The sequence below is a fragment of the Artibeus jamaicensis genome, unplaced genomic scaffold (genome assembly GCF_021234435.1).
Source record: "Artibeus jamaicensis isolate MK-2021 breed Jamaican fruit bat unplaced genomic scaffold, CSHL_Jam_final scaffold_2375, whole genome shotgun sequence".
Lineage (NCBI taxonomy): Eukaryota > Metazoa > Chordata > Mammalia > Chiroptera > Phyllostomidae > Artibeus > Artibeus jamaicensis.
This window is the reverse complement of record NW_026522032.1, coordinates 982,862-999,599: the sequence shown is the minus strand read 5'-3', so window position 1 is coordinate 999,599 and position 16,738 is coordinate 982,862. Positions and strand designations below refer to the sequence as shown.

Below are 16,738 nucleotides of genomic sequence, written 5' to 3'. Positions count from 1 at the left end.
ATTTTCACCACTATACATATTCCATTGGTGACTGTGCCACAGTTTATTTTTCTTTTCTACTGTTGGATGGGCATTTGGGTAATTTCCAGCTTGGGGCTGTTATGAATAGTGCTGCTGTGGATATTCTCGTACATGTATTTTGGTGAGCATATGTACACGTATTCCTTCAATCCCAAATCCTCCTGTAACTGTTATACTATCTCCTTCCGTTTAGAGTCAAGCTCCTCAAAAAAGTTCACACTGCTTAGCAACATATGTGATTCATTCGTAGTTACATTTTTTTTCGGTGAGATAGAGCATACATGGAAAAAACTGCATAAATCATGTATATCATTTAATAAGTAATTATAAAGTGAACACCCAGGTAACTATCATGTAGGCTGAAAAAGAACATTTCTAGCACCTGTGTCCGTGACCTCTCTCAGGTCACAACCCCCTTCCTTCCCTCTTGAGGTAACCACTCCTGACGTGTATGATGGTAATTCCTTTGCTTTCCTGGACAGTAGTGCCATCTGTGTATACATCTCTAAATAGCATAATTTAATTCTGTTTGTTTTTAAACTTTATATCAATGGAATCATACTAATGTGATCTTTTGTGTTTTACATCTTTCATTCAACATTGGGTATGAGATTCATCCATGTTGCATATAGCTACAGTTCCTTTATTTCCATTTTGCTACAGTAGTCCATTGTATGATTAGACCAATGTTTATTCTTTCTACTGCTGATGGATATTTCAGTTGTTTCCAGTATGAGGCTATTGCCAACAATGCCCCGATGAACATTCTTTTTTAAAGAAGAGTTTATTTCTTTATATTTAGAGAGGGGAAGGGAGGGAGAAAGAGTGGGAGAGAAACACAATGTATGGTTGCCTTTCGAGCGCCCCCTACTGGGGGCTTGGCTCACAATCCAGGCATGTGCCCTGACTAGGAATCGAACCAGGGACCCTTTGGTTCACAGGCTGGCAATCAATCCACTGAGACACACCAGCCAGGCCACTATGAACATTCTCATTCATATAGCCTGATACTTATGTGTATGAATTTTCTAGAGTATACACCTCAAAGTAGAATTACTGGGTCCCAGGGTACATACACACCCAACTGTCCAGTATACCAGAGTCATCGCTCCACATTTCCCAATAAGGTTTTGCCAGAATTTAAAATTTTTGCTATTCTAATGGGTGTGGTAAACTTCACTGTGGTTTTAATTTTCATTGCCTCGATGACTAAAGGGGTGGATCACGTTTTCATATGTTTATTGGCCATGTATATTTTCTTTTCTGGGAAATGCCTGTTCTAGTCTTGCCTATTTCTCTATTGTCTTCTTCATAGTGATTTCAAAAATAGTTCTTTACATGTGTACTATAGAGTCTAGTCACTGGTCAGTTATATTCATTTTAAACCTCCCCACCCCCACAGGTTTTGCAAATATCTTGTCCCTCAACTCTGGCTTGTCTCTTTCCTCTCTTTTCATTTATGATTGTTTTTATTCTATGTCTTGTTTAAGAAATCCCTTAGTGTGCCCTGGCTGTGTGTAGCTCAGTGGATTGAGCACAAGCCTGCGAACCAGAGGATCGCGGTTCGATTCCCAGTCAGGGCATATGTCTGGGTTGCAGGCCGGTTCCCTGCAGGCCAGTTCCCAGCAGGGAACAAAAGAAAGGCAACCATACATTGATATTTCTCTCCCTCTCTCCTTCCCTTCCCCTCTAAGATAAATAAATAAAATCTTAAAAAAAAAAAAAAAGAAATCCCTTAGTACCTAAGGTCTGGAAGATACTATTCTATATTATCTAATAAAAGCTGCACAATTTTGCCTTTTCACACTTACACCTTTAATCCACCTAGAACTCTTTTCTGTACATGGTATGATGTAGGGGTCCAATTTTGTTTTTTGTATAAATGCCCCTTTGTCCTAGCGCTATTTGTTGAAAAGTCCACCACTTCCGCCACTGGTGAGCAGTGCCATCTCTGTCATATATTAAGTGCCTAAATCTGCCTTGGTCTGCTTTCTGAGCACTCATTCTATTAAGTGAAGTTCAGTCTTCCAAATGTAAGTACATAGTGCATCTCCCCACTTATTCAGGATTTTTTAAATACTTTTCAATGATTTTCCCTGTGAAAGTCTTATCCATCTTTTGTTCTATTCGTAGGTAATTTGTATGTTGACAGTATTGGAAGTGATATTTTAAAATCTTTTCACTCAAGTATAATATACAAACAGAAAAGTACATATATTATAAGTGAATAGCTCACTGAATTTTTATAAAATGAACAAACCCATGTGAACAGCGTGAATAGAATCTTTAAAATTTTGTATTCTAACTTTGGTTATAGTGTACAGAAGTACAATTTATTTTTAAATATTAATTTTGTATCTTGGCACCTGTTTGATTCACTCTCTGGGTAGGCCATCTTTACCCGCCTTGCCAAAACCACCATGTCAGATATCACCAGTGATACCTTAATTATCAAAGCAGTTGGGTCTTTTCAGTGCTAATCTTCTCTAACCTCTCTGTGGCATTGACACTTGAACATACCCTCCTTGAAACTCTTCTCCTGATTTGTAAATCCCCACTCTCCTAGTTCTGTCTTTAACTCAAGCTATTCCTTTTTTTAGTTTCTTGCTTTTTCTTCTTCCTGTTCCATTTTGCTAATTATTGCTCCCAGCATGAGCTCCTTGATTAGGAACAAGTACCCACTACCTGCTATTAGTTCTTTCTTAGCAACATCGTAGAGACGCACACACTTTCAGTCTCTTCCTGCTGTGTCTCCAGAGTCTATGCCCTCACCCTGTACACCTGGTCAACAGCCCCCTAACACTGGCTGCTTGGAATCATTCCATCCCAACTACCATAGCTACGTTAATCTCCTTAAAATACCACTTCGTACATGGTCCCTCCCCTGGTTGGAAACTAAGTGACATATTGCCGCATACAGGATGGAGTCTGAAAACCATAGCCAGGTCTTCCAGAGCCTTCGTCCCTGGCCTGTCTCCTCAGCTGCCTTTCACAGCTTCCCTGCCCACATTCTCCACTGCAGCTACATGGCCTGCACCACAGGCCCTGCTGATTCTGGCTTCTGTGTACTTTCCTTATAGCTATCTCCTCTTCTCTCCCAGAATGCAGCCATTCCCCTACTCCCCCACCAACCACCTAACAGGGAGTGTCCAACCTTTTGGCATCTCTGGGCCACACTGGAAGAAGAGTTGTCTTGGGTCACACATTAACTATACAAACGCTGATGAGCAAAAAAAAAAAAAGGGGGGGTGGTTTAGGTAAATTCACGATTTTGTGTTGAGTCACATTCATAGCCATCCTGGGCCACATGCCGCCCGTGGGCCGAGGGTTGGACACCCTGATACAACATAGCCATCTTGCAATGACCCACTCATTGCATCTCATAAATGACCCACAAACACCTCCCATTCCACATAGCTCACACTGAAGTCCTTGTCTCCTCCTGCCTCTGTTAAACCAGCTCCTTCATCCACTGCAGTAAGTGATTCCAATAGGTCCCCAGTCACCCACACCAAAAACCAGGGCATCATTCCATATTTTTCCTTCACTCTGACTCCTTCTCCCAGTTCCATCAGTCACCAAGTCCTGTGAGTCTTACTCATATCTCAAGTCCCTTTCTTTTCTCTAACCCTGCTACCACTACCTTAGTTCAGGCCTTCGTCATTTCTTAGCTTACTGCTAGCTTTCTGATTGGTTTCCCTTTCAAGTCAGGCACTCAAGCCATCTACCAACCAGCAGCCAAGATGTGCTTTATAAACTGGATATACCTGCTTAGAGCCCTTTCCAGACCTCCTCACTTTGTACCATGCTGCTTAACACGGCCTTTGTATTCTGGCCCTACATACCTGCCTAGCTTCATCTCGCCCCACCTCTTCTTTGCCATCTGCTATGCTAAGCCATATTAAGCGTGCCCAGTTCTCTCTTGTATGTGCATCTTTGTGTGTTCTGCTCCCTCTGCTGGAAATGCCTTCCATCTGTTTTCACATGGCTAATTCTATTTCTTTTCAAGATTTTATTTATTTATTTTTAGAGAGAGAGGAAGGGAGAGGGAAAGACATGGACAGAAACAACCATGTGTGGTTGCCTCTCGCATGCCCCCTACTGGGGGACCTGGCCCACAACCCAGGCACCTGCCCTGACTGCCAATTGAACTGGCAACCCTTTGGCTTACAGGATGACACCCAACCCACTCAGCCATACCAGTCAGGGCATGACTAATTCTATTTTGCCCTTATACTCAGCTCTGATTGTAGCCCCCTGAAGAAACTGTCTTTGACCACCCACTTCCTCCACCCACACCATCTACCAATTACCTATTTTCTACACTAGAAGTACCCCAAGTCTGTATTACAATCATCTCCTTACCTGGCTGGCTCCCCCAGTAGATAGTAAGCCAATCAAAGATTGGAACTGTGTCTTACTCATCTTTTTTTAAAAATTGATTTGAGAGAGAGATTTGTTGTTCTACTTATTCATGCATTCATTAGTTGATTCTTATATGTATGTGCCTTGACCAGGATTAAACCCACAACCTTGATATATGGGGAGGATGCTTTAACCAACAGTATTCCATTGTATGACTAGACCAGCTGAGCTACCCATCCAGGTGTCTTATTCATCTTGGAATCTCTAGGGCCTGACAGTGCATGACATGTCATTGTAGGTTCTCACTGAATGCCTGAATTCTTTCTCCCTTTTGGTCTGACTGAGCATTCCTACTGAGATTTCAATTCAAAATTCAGATATCACCGACCTATGAAATCTTTACTTTGGGTCAAAGTCTTTCCATCAATTGGTACTCCATAGTGTTTTCTCATAACATTGTATTGGAGCAATCATTGCATTTTAACTTTCATTTGTCTCAGGGTATCGTTTGATTTAGTAGCATGTAATGTAGCTTCTCTTCTCAGGGAGAATCTCTACAGCTAAGATATCCCTCCTGATTCTCAACTGTCACACAGTTGTGGGTGTGAGCCCAGCCTATTTCACACCTCCATCCCCCTACCAGTCTTGGTGTGGATTCTTTTTTATATCCTTAGTTATGGGACTTCAGCTCAGCTAGTCTTCAGATGGTTCTCTAGCTTGATTGTTCTATTATGTAGTTGGAATTTTGCTGTGCTCACAGGAGGAGACAAGCACAGTGGTACTTCCTCCACCATCTTGACTGGATCCAGAGAATCTCTTCTTTAAACAAAACTTTTTAAAAAGATTTTATTTATTTATTTATTTATTTATTTATTTATTTATTTTATTTATTTTTATTTTTTTTAGAGAGAGGGGAAGGGAGGGAAAAAGGGGGAGAAAAACATCTATGTGTGAGAGATACATCGCTCAGTTGCTGGCTGCCTCTCGCACCCCCCTGACTGGGTACCTGGCCCACAACCCAGGCATGTACCCTGACTGGGAATTGAACCAGCAGCTTTTTGGTCTGCAGGCTGGCACTCAGTCCACTGAGCCACACTGTAGGAGGGTGCAGGCAGAGGGCCTCCAAAAGAAGAATTTGCAATGGGGTTCAGAACTCAGGGTGTCCAGGAAATATTAAAAATGTGGGATGTCCTCATGGCCCCAAGTTTGAGCTGGGGGGATGGGATGCATGGAGCAGGGCCACGAATTGTTTTGCATAGCAACAGTTTTGCAGATAACCTCTAGAATGGTCATTTAACATATCTGTAACCTTTAACTGGTTTCATAGATATGTTCAATAGCTGTGGCCATGCTTTGAGCCAGGGAGAGGGGAGTGACTTCCACTCAAGATGTAACTGGGAGGCAACTCCCCAGCCCCTGTTACAGCGCCTGCATTACAGCACCTGCGTGAGAGCTTGGAGCGATTGGCTCTACGTCATGGGGCCACAACTGCCCAGACTCACTATAGCAGCCCAGTAAAGCTGGGAGGATATGGGAGTCCTGGCTGGTATAGCAGATTGTGGGAGGAGTCGGAAATGGGGCTGCAGAGAAAGACTGGTGTGGAGATTTAAATGCAGACACAGCAGCCATTGAGGAGAGAACCACGCACTTTTGGCCAGAATGGGGACTCTCACAGCCCTGTGAGAGAGAATCACCATGTAGCTTTAGCAAAGAACCACCACGTGGCTTTCTATTTCTTTTCCTGAGATACGATACTCCAGGCGGGGCAAAGGGGAAAAGAAGGACTGTGTGTGTGTTGGGGTGTTTTGAGGGACTTTGAGATTTTGATGAGGACATTAAGTCATTACTCTTAAGTCTGTATAACTCGAATAAATAATTCCTTTCTTTTTCACCAATCTCTAACATGGAGAGCTATAATTCTCTGGCGATGGGAAAGGCGAACCTAGTACAGGGGGACCCCAGGAGAAGGGGGATCAACTAGGTAACATTGTTGAACCCCCTTCCCTGGTGGCCAGTCCGGGAAAACCATGGGAGACCACATGTGCGGTAGCTTTACAACTACTTGTCACAGTAAAAGCCTGCCAAAAGTAGCCAGGAAGGATCCGCCCTATAAGAATAGAGTCCCTCCAGCCCATGAGGTCAGTCTCTGCTTGGAGTTGGCCTGCTCCCATGTTCTCGGCTATAAACTCTGGGTGTTTGGTTCAATTCTTTGTCCCGATCACTAAGAGCCTGGTTATCTGTGCCCACCTATGACACCAGCCAGGGCTAAATGAAACTGTTCAAGGCATTTCTAACAGTTGAAATACATTTTTTAAAGGATTTTAAATTCAAATAAGTTTGTAAGTTCAAACTTACAATGTGTGTATAAGTCAATCCTCAAACAATAATAGTATTATAGCCTTTTTTATTTTCCATTTATTTCTTTATATTAACTTGAATATCATAAGCACTTTTATGATAAAATATGCAATGCATCCAACAAATGATTTGTATCCAGAACATATGAAGAACTCTCAAAATTCAATACTATGAAACAGTCCACCTAGAAAATGGGCAAAAGACACAAACAGATATTTCAGTGAATAGAATATACAGATGGCAATAAGCACATGAAAAGATGCTCAATATCCTTCATTATTAAGGAAATGCGAATGAAATCCACAGCAAGCTATAATCACTGCCCACCTCTCAGAATAGCTAAAGGAAATAATAGTGACAATACCAAATGCTGGCAATTGGAGAAATTGTAGAGAAATGTACAGAAATTGGATCTCTCATACATTGCTCTTGGGAATGTAGGAAGGTACAGACCCTCTGGAAAATAATGTAATAGTTTCTTCTAAAAATAAACATGCTCACCACATGATACAGCACTAGCAGTCTTGGGCATTTATCTCACAGAACATGTACGCAGAAAATCCTATGCGGGAATGTTTATAGCTGTTCTATGTGTAGTAAGCAAAAACTAGAAACAATTCAAGTGTGCACCAGCAAGTGAATGGTTAAACGAACTGCAATATTCATGCCAAGTAATAGTACTCAGCAGTAAAAGTAATGAACTATTCATACAGACAATTACTTGGATGGGTTATTATCATGCTGAGTGGGATAAAAAGGCCAGTATTGAAAGGTTACATATTGTATGATGCCATTTATACATTGTTGAAATAACAAAATTATAGGGAAGAACAGATTAATAGTTGTCAAGGGTTAGGGATGGAGGGGTGAAGGAGTTGGCTGTTGCCTATAAATGGTAGCATGAGAGCCCTGCAGTAATAGGAAAGTTCTGTATCTTGATTTTGGTGTTGGTCACATGAAATTATACATGTGATAAAATTGCACAGAAGTAAATGCACACACACACAGTATACATGTAAAAACCAGTGAAATTGGAATGAGGCTTGAGGATTGTGCCAATGTTAATTTCCCAGTTTGGATATTGTACTGTAATTATGCAAGATGTCACCATTGGGGGAGGCTGGGTGAATGGTGCACAAGACCTTCCCATGCATTTCTTTGCCATTTCCTGTGAATCTATTATTATTTCGAAATTAAGTTTTCTTTTAAATGCAACATAATGAAAAGTAATGTTTTCTCTTTCCCTAAATCCTTAGTCCACATCTCCAAATATTCTTTCTTTCTATACAAAGGAAGCATACTGTGTACTGTTCTACTCTACCCTTTATTTTTTCAGCTAAATTATATTTGCTGAAGACTATACCATATTAGCATGTATATCTGTATTGTGTTCTTTTTCATGTCTATATATTGTATAGATATGCCATTGTATTTTGTTATATCATTCCCATATGATGACTGTTTGGCTTCAGACTTTTGGTAATACCAACTAGCTTCCAGTGAACATTCTTAATTCTTAGTCTATGACATAATGGGGTTCTGGGTGACAGTTACAATTTTAAGGTTTTACATCTATTTTTAAGAGATTTTATTTATTAATTTTTTAGACAGAGAGAAAGGGAGGGAGAGAGGGAGAGAAACATCAATGTGTAGTTGCCTCTCACACACCCCCTGTGGGGGACCTGGCCGGTAACCCAGTCATGTTCTCTGACCGGGAATCAAACTGGCGACTCTTTGGTTTTCAGGCTGGCACTCAATACACTGAGCTACACCAGCCAGGGATGCATCTAATTTTTTAATAATTTGTTCAGGTGATTTATTATCAAGCAAATCCTGAATCATATAGATACGTAACTGCAAATTATCAACATTTTTTAAACAGCCTACTTTACAATCTCAGGATTCTCTTCAATTATTAAACTGATCTAGGAGCTTCAATGAGGAATGATAGGATATTTAAATCCAAAATTGGATCAATAATAATAATTTTTTTTCTAATTTATCACTCCCGGAACTTACAAGAAGCACTGAAATCCTGTTATTTTTGTGTGTATGTGTGTGTGTCATTGGTTAAGTGCTTCATATGTACTATCTCATTTAATCTTTTCTATCTTTAGTGAGATACTGCCGATATATATATATATATATATATATGTATGTATATGTATATATATATATATATAATTTTAAGGTATACAACATGATGACTTTATATATCTATATAGATATAGATATAGATAGATATATAGCTATATAATTGGCATAACATGACTTTCTACCTTCTTCCCCTCACATAATTATCATATTTTTTACATGTGTGGTAATAACATTTAAGATTTGCTTTTTAAAAAAGGTTATATTTATTTTTAGAGAGAGGGGAAAGGAAGGAGAAAGAGAGAGAAACATTGGTGTACAAGAGATACATCAGTCAGTTGCCTCTCTCACGCCCCCTACTGGGGACCTGGCCTGCCATCCAGGCATGTGTGCTGACCTGGAATCAATCTGGTGGCCTTTCAGTTTATAGGCCAGCACTCAGTTCACTGAGCCACACAAGCCAGGGCAAGATTTACTCTCTTAGCAACTATCAAGTATATAATATGATACTGTTAATTATAGTCATCAAGCTATACATAAGATCCCCAGCTTATATTAATAGTTGGATGTTTATGCCTTTTGATCAACATTTCCCATTTTCTCCCACCCCTCAACCTCTGGTGGCCCTTATTCTACTCTTTCTATGAATTTAGCTGTTTTAGATTTCATGTATAAATGAGAATATACAGCATTTGTCTTTCTTTCTTGATTTATTTCACTTATCATGATGCCCTCAGCTGCATCATGTCACAAAATGTAGGGCTTTCTTCTTTTTATGGCTGAATAATATTTCATTATATATAGAGGTAGATATCTATAGCTATATATATATGTATATATATATATACACACACACATATATACATATACACAAACGCACATACATATTGCTTATCCATTCATCCATCACTGAACACTTAGATTGTGAAGCTATCTTTAATACCATATCATCTTGCCCTGGCTGGTGTAGCACAGTGGATTGAGCACCAGCCTGTAAACCAAAGAGTCCCCGGTTTTATTCCCAGTCAGGGCATATGTCTGGGTTGCTGGCCAAGTCCCCAGTAGGAGGGCACACAAGAGGCAACCGCACATTGGTGCTTCTCTCTCTCTTGCTCTCCTTTGCCCTCTCTAAAAAATAAATAAAATCTTCAAAAAATACCATACCATCTTAACATGTTGAGTTCCACATTCATTGATAGTTCACAACTGACTATGATGCAGTGGTGAGTACTTGGACTGAGCAACTGCCTCAGTCTGGGGTTTTACTACAAGCTCATGTGCTATAATTACTTGCACAATTTTCATGATTAGCTCTCCATGAGTGCACAGCCACAACCTCAAATTATACATTTGCAAAATATTCAAAGCATGGGCGCAAATAATAGAGGTATTTTTTAAAACTGCAGAAAATTATTAAACCTTGCTGCACAAAGATTCTGTGTTGGTTGACCCTGGTGTGTTAATATTTGGTGTGTAGCACATTGCAGTGAGCCATTTAAATGCAGCTTTTAAATAGCGGTGATGGTTGTACAGCAATACGAATGTGTTTAATGCCACTGAACTTTATAATGAAAAATAGTTAAAATGGTAAAATTTGTGTTACCACAATGAAAAATTATTTTTAAAACAAAGTCCAAATGGCAGTGGCAGAAACTCTGCAGCCTCTGTGGTCCCTTAAGGGATCCCTAAGGTTCTCAGGAACGGTTTGAGAACCATTGCCCTACAAGGTAAATGCAGATACCTGAGCATGCCCTTTATGATCTCTCCTTAGCGGTCTTCTGGCATCTAGGTCACTCTCCAAAGTCATAACTTTCATTGTATTCGTATTGAACTACCTGTAGTTCCTAAATGTATCATGCTCTCGCCCAAACATGTGCCTTGTCGTGTGCTCCTTCATCTGCCTAGAATGCCCTATATTCTTCTTTCCTACCGTTCCCTCCTCCATTGGATTATCCTAGTCATCCTTCACAATTCAGCTTACGTTTTTTTTTAAAGGATTTTATTTATTTGTTTGTTTGTTTATAGAGAAGGGAAGGAGAAAGAGGGAGAGAAACATCAATGTTTGGTTTCCTCTCTTGTGCCCCATGCTTGGGACATAGCCTGAAATCCAGGCATGTACCCTGACTGGGAATCAAACCAGTGATGCTTTGGTTTACAGTCCATTGCTCAATGTACAGAGCCACACCAGCCAGGGCTCAGCTTAAGTTTTTAATTCTTCTCTGATGCCTTTCTTTGCCTTCCCAGGTAAAGTTTACCACTCCCTCCCAAGAGAACCCATTTTTTATTGTACTATACATATCTCTTCCTTTAACCTTATCTTTGCAGTCATTTGTGTGTCTTTCTCCCCTTGTAGATGATGAACTCCTTAACAGTGGGGATTGTGACGTATTCATCTTTGTATCCCTGATACCTAGCAGAGTGCCTTAGAGCATTGTACACATTCACTGAGTGTGCAATGAAAAGACTCAGATGTGTGGAGTGAGAAAACAGGAAGAGCCCAGGATGTCTCAAGTCTGCTGTTGGTTAGGTGACCGGTTAGATGGTGAGACAGTAAAAAGGAACAGTGCTTGAAGTGAAATAGATTTGCACTGAGAGGTGAATCTCTTTTGTTCAATGTTTTTATGCAGTGTCATATGGGCATAGCCCCCTGGAAGTGATTCAGCAAGTGGCCAAAATATAGTCTTGGACAACTGGCTTGGAGGTACAGACTTAGGGAATCATTAATATGGGTATTTCTTGGAATTCTAGGCGTGGATGAGATAACCCAGGGAGAGTGTGTGTAGTAATAAAAGAGCTTGAGACAGTCCCAAGAGAATACTATTTTGTGGATAGAGATTAGAAAGACCATCCCATTAGGTGGACTGGGAATGGTTGAGAATGGGGACACAGTAGTTGCAGGCTCTACAAGGGAGACTTCAGAGTCCAAGAGTTCTTTATGGACATTTTCTAGCAATCACCTCTTTTCAGTCTCAAACCTCTCCTTTTTCCAAGGCACCTGGTGCCTCTAAGTGAGCAATGTAGCTCATTTCCACAGAAAATAGAGATTGAGACCATGGACTTTGGAGCCAGACTGCCTACATTAGAATTCTGACTCATCCACTTAGTAGCTGTGTGACCTAAGACTAGTTATCTAACCTCTTTGTGCCTCAACTCTCGTATCTGTCAACACAGGGATAATCATACTTTATAGGACTATTGTGAGTACGTTTATAGTTGTGAGTATGTCAAACAAAAGTTATTCTTATGTTATTATTATCATTAATTATTATATTATTTCCATAAAACAGCTGTAAACCTACTTTGGCCACACTTGTGTAAAGTACCTAAAACAGGGTCTGGGTTATAGTAAACACTAGATAAAGTTAATGTTGACAGTATTCTCTTTATTATTATTGTCTCTTAGCAGACACTTTAGTAATAATAATAAGATGATGAAAAATAGCTGTTCATGTCATTTCACAGAATTAATTTAAGGATTAAGTGTGATAATGGATATAAAAAGTAAGTAACTGTGCAAATGGTTATTGACATAGTCATAGTTATCTGTCTGCTTTGTTTCCATTGAAAGGACAAAATGTGCCAACAAACTCAGTTGTGCCTATCCAGCATTTGGACCTTTGTCCTTTGACCTTTACTTACAGAGGCACTCCAAGAAAAGTGAACAGGCTTAAGACGTTTCCTTAAAATTGATGGGTGAATACTTCGGTGGAGTCTTTATTTCTTTTACCTTTCTCAGTAGAAACATAGGTCAGAAGATCAATGCTTTACCAAGCAATTTAAATTTTGTTTCCTGCTATTAGGTATTAATATTAACCGAGGCCTCCTGTGCTTGGGAAATGTAATCAGTGCTCTTGGAGATGACAAAAAGGGAGGCTTTGTGCCCTATAGAGATTCCAAGTTGACGCGACTGCTTCAAGGTAAGCACGAAGTGCCTCTAAAAATAGAGAGTAATTTCTAATGATATTGCTTAGAAAGCGAAAATGAAACAGGGAAAAGGCCCTATGTTTGGACTATCACGTGCAGAGCCATCTAATTGATACACACAAGAGAGAGAGACCTGTTGGCAAGCCAGCTGGTAAGATAATGGAAAGATGTCATATATGGCTTTGAGAGCCAAGAGGTCTGTACAGTGCCAACTGTACTTAGTACTTTCTCTCTGAAGACGAACTTGTTACTCTTTCTTTACTTGAACTGATAAACAATTCCCCGAAGAGTTCAAATCTACCTAGTGAGAGCATCTGAGAAATGGTTAATCCAAATAGCAGCCCCTGACTTACTTAGGCCAGGTCCTGGTTTTAACCTGATGAACTGCTGAAATCAGTCTTGCTCCAGAATGAGGACACATGCAATAGGACTATAAACTATTATTATTTTAAACATCAAAAATCTTTGTGTTTTTATATGGTCACGAATGAGAAATTGGTAGATCCTCAATTTTTTTTCCCTTACAACTCTGGTTTTAAAGCCACCAGCCCATATGGAGAGCTTTGCTTGCATTTTACTTGTTTGATCGCATTTCCTTCCATTGCTCTTTTTTAGATTCTCTAGGAGGTAATAGCCACACTCTTATGATAGCCTGCGTGAGCCCTGCTGACTCCAATCTAGAAGAAACATTAAATACCCTTCGCTATGCTGACAGAGCAAGAAAAATCAAGAACAAACCTGTGGTTAATATCGATCCCCAGACAGCTGAACTTAATCATCTGAAACGACAGGTATAAGGGACTTAAAATTTGATGAGAAAAGTTAGAAGAATGTGAATGGAATGATAGGGCTGCTTCTGCTTCTTAGCTCCTCCTCTACCCAGAGGTTTAAAGATACTGGTGAAGCGTTGTGTTGGTTTGGGGAAGTATTAACGTCTTAATAATTCCTATTAACATATTTGTGTCATATTTAAGGTTAGGGGGTGGCATTGGAGATTTCACTGATAAAGCGGTGAACACTGAGAGACGAGACAAGATAGGTAGGCAGGAATCGGATCCTGAAGGTCCTTGAATGACTTGTTAAAGAATTTGGAATTCAACCCGAAAGCTATGAGGAGCCATTGAAAGATTCTAAGTAAGAGGGTGACTTGGTGAAATATGTGTTTTAGGGAGATTACTCCAGCATATATAAAGAAGGTGGATTAGAGGTGGGCATGACTAGGAATAAGAAAATAAATTAGGCTGTTCTAATAGGCCTGAACTCCAAAAGGCAATAGCAATAGAGATGGAGAAAAGAGGGCAAATTGGGAAAGAAAACAAGGAAGTAGAATGTGTAAGGATTACTTGGTAACAAATCCGATGAGGAAGGGGGGAGGGTGAGGATAATCGAGGTTCATTCCCAGGTTTCTTGCTCGGACAATTGAATAAACGGTACCAGTCACTGAGTTGGGGACTACAAGCTGAAAAACAAGGAAGTGATGAAACTCAGTTTGGGGTATGTTGAATTTGAAAGGCCTGGGGGGACATCTAAGTAGCGTTGCTAAGGAAAGGAACAGAATGCTGTCGCATGGACAGTGAACACTAGATAAGGAAGTGGGGGAAGCTGATAGGCTCTTCTTTCAAGAAGGCAAGATATAAGAAGACAAGAGGTAGGTAATCAATAGTCAAGGGATGTAGTTTGTTTTTCAAATATGGAAGACTTGAACAAGTGAATGGACCAGTTGGGAGAGACTGAAACTGAGAATAGGGAGCAGCTGATAAGGGGCCATCTCTAAGTAGTTGAAATCCTGTGCACAAATAAAGATGGCTTTCCTTTAGACAACAGAGGGGATACCTGCTGCGAGACTAGCAGAAAAGAGGTCAGGATAGGAATGATGCAGTGACACTCATTTAGAGGGGGAAGAAGCGAAATTGGGGGCTTTTCCTCCTGATGACCTTTATCTTCTTGGGTAAGTAAGAGGCAAGGTCATCTAAGAGCCAGTGAGCAGATAATAGGGGAGTGGGACTTAGGGGACCACACAAGACTTGAAATGGAAGAGGCAGTTAACGGCAAGCATGAATTTCTGCAGGTGTCACTGTGGTTGTGTGACAGCTCAGCAGCCCTGGAAGAGGAGCTGGGAAGGCAGGTTATGGTTGGATTGGTTCAGGCTTGGGGGTTCAAGATTTGTTGCCTTCCAGGGCATAATAGTCTTTCCACTGAGAATCTAGTGTTTCCCAACCATCCAGTGCTCACTCCGCCTCTTGGCCTTTCTATTGAGTGGTAATAACTACTATTTCGTTCATCTCTTTTCTTCCCTCCCCCTCTCCTCCTTTATCTCCTTCCCTCTTAGCGGTTACTATAGAAAATACATGTAATTTACTTGTTCAAAGTATCACCTAAATTATAAAATACCACACCCAGTTCTGTCCCTCTGTTTTCTTTCATGTATATCCCTAGTGCCCCAGGTGCTCTTCTTCCTAGTCATTTATTTGTTCGTTCCTTCCAACAGTAAATATTTATTTTTTAAAGATTTTATTTATTTATTTTTAGAGACAGGGAAGGGAAGGAGAAAGAGAGGGAGAGAAACATCTATGTGTGGTTGCCTTTCATGCACCTGCTACCAGGAACCTGGTCTGCAACCCAGGCATGTGCCCTGACTGGAAATCAAACTGGCAACCCTTTGGTTTGTAGCCCACACTCAATCCACTAAGCTACACCAGCCAGGGCCCAACAGTAAATATTTATTGAACACTATTTTGTGCCAAGCACAGTGCTGGGGTACATGGTTGAGCAAAGCAGATGCAGTTGCTGCCTTCATGAAACTTATTGCCTATTGGGGGAGACAGACACTAAGCACATAATCATACCAACATATACTGATAAACTGGGATAGTATGCTGTGGAAGTATGGAATAGGCACCCCTGTTATATATCTAACCTGAGAAGGCTTCCTGACGTAGCAGCATTTCAGCGGAGATCTGAGGGATGGAATAGGAATCATTCCATGTGAAGAAAAGAAGGAAGATGATTCAGGACAGAAGAAATAGCATGTGTGGCAAAGTATAGTGGTTAAAGGCATGGACACTACAGCCAGACCGCCCGGGTTCAACTTCCAGCTCTCACTCACTAACTGTGTACCTTGGGCAAGTTCTCTGTCCCCTGGTTCCCTATCTGTAAAAAGGAAATAATTGCACCTACTTTGTAGGATTTTTGTGGAGGTAAAGTGAGTTAATCCACAGAAAGCACTTAGAGCAGTACCAGGCACATAACAAGTGTACCAAAGTCCTGAATCAGGAAGAAGTATAGTGCCTTTGAAGAACTCACAGCACGCCAGTGTGGCTACAGTGGAGACAGCAAGGAAAGAGTATGCCAGTGTTAGACTAGCGAAAAAGCAGAGGCCTGATTCAAGCCTCATGGGCTGTGCTAAAAATGATTGAAAATTTACCTTTTTAAAAGATGATCTGGCCACTGTGGGGAAAGGGATTGTAGTGGAGGAAGACTAGATTCACGGAGACCACCTGAGAAGTTACTGCATTGAGCCAAGTGAGAGATTACATTGGCTTAGACTTAGGGCACCAGCGGTGTTAAAAAGAAGTGACCAGTGCATTAGTTGAGGGGATGAGGGTGTGGCACCCAGATTTCTGGCATGTGAGACTGTATTCCCTAACCAGGGGTTCACTGGAGAAGGGCCAGGTTTGGGGACAGCAGGCAAGTAGAATATTAAATAGGTATTTGAACGTATGGGTCTAAATTCAGAAATATCTATGTTTGAGATAAATTTTGGCAGTCCCTAGTTTATAGATGGTGACTGAAGCCACAGGCAGAGTTGAGACTTTAAGGTGAGAGTATAAAGTGAGGAGACAGATACCGAACTTTGAAGAGCTTTATCATCTTAAGGACAATTGGAGTGAGGATGAACCAACCAAGAAGACTTAGAAGATTGGCTAGAAGACTAGAAGGAAAAGCAGGAAAGTAGAGTGTGTGGTGACTACCAAAT

General features: G+C 40.7%; 1 protein-coding gene across 4 annotated transcripts in view; it reads left to right on the top strand.

The window, feature by feature from the left end:
- KIF4A (kinesin family member 4A) overlaps window positions 1–16,738 on the top strand; it is a 117,302-nt gene that overhangs the window by 22,753 nt on the left and 77,811 nt on the right. For all 4 annotated transcript variants that reach the window (XM_037133110.2, XM_037133109.2, XM_037133108.2 and 1 more), the window contains 2 exons: window positions 12,639–12,755; window positions 13,378–13,553. In XM_037133110.2, coding sequence (XP_036989005.1) covers window positions 12,639–12,755; window positions 13,378–13,553 — 293 coding nt within the window. The remainder of the gene's footprint in view (window positions 1–12,638; window positions 12,756–13,377; window positions 13,554–16,738) is intronic.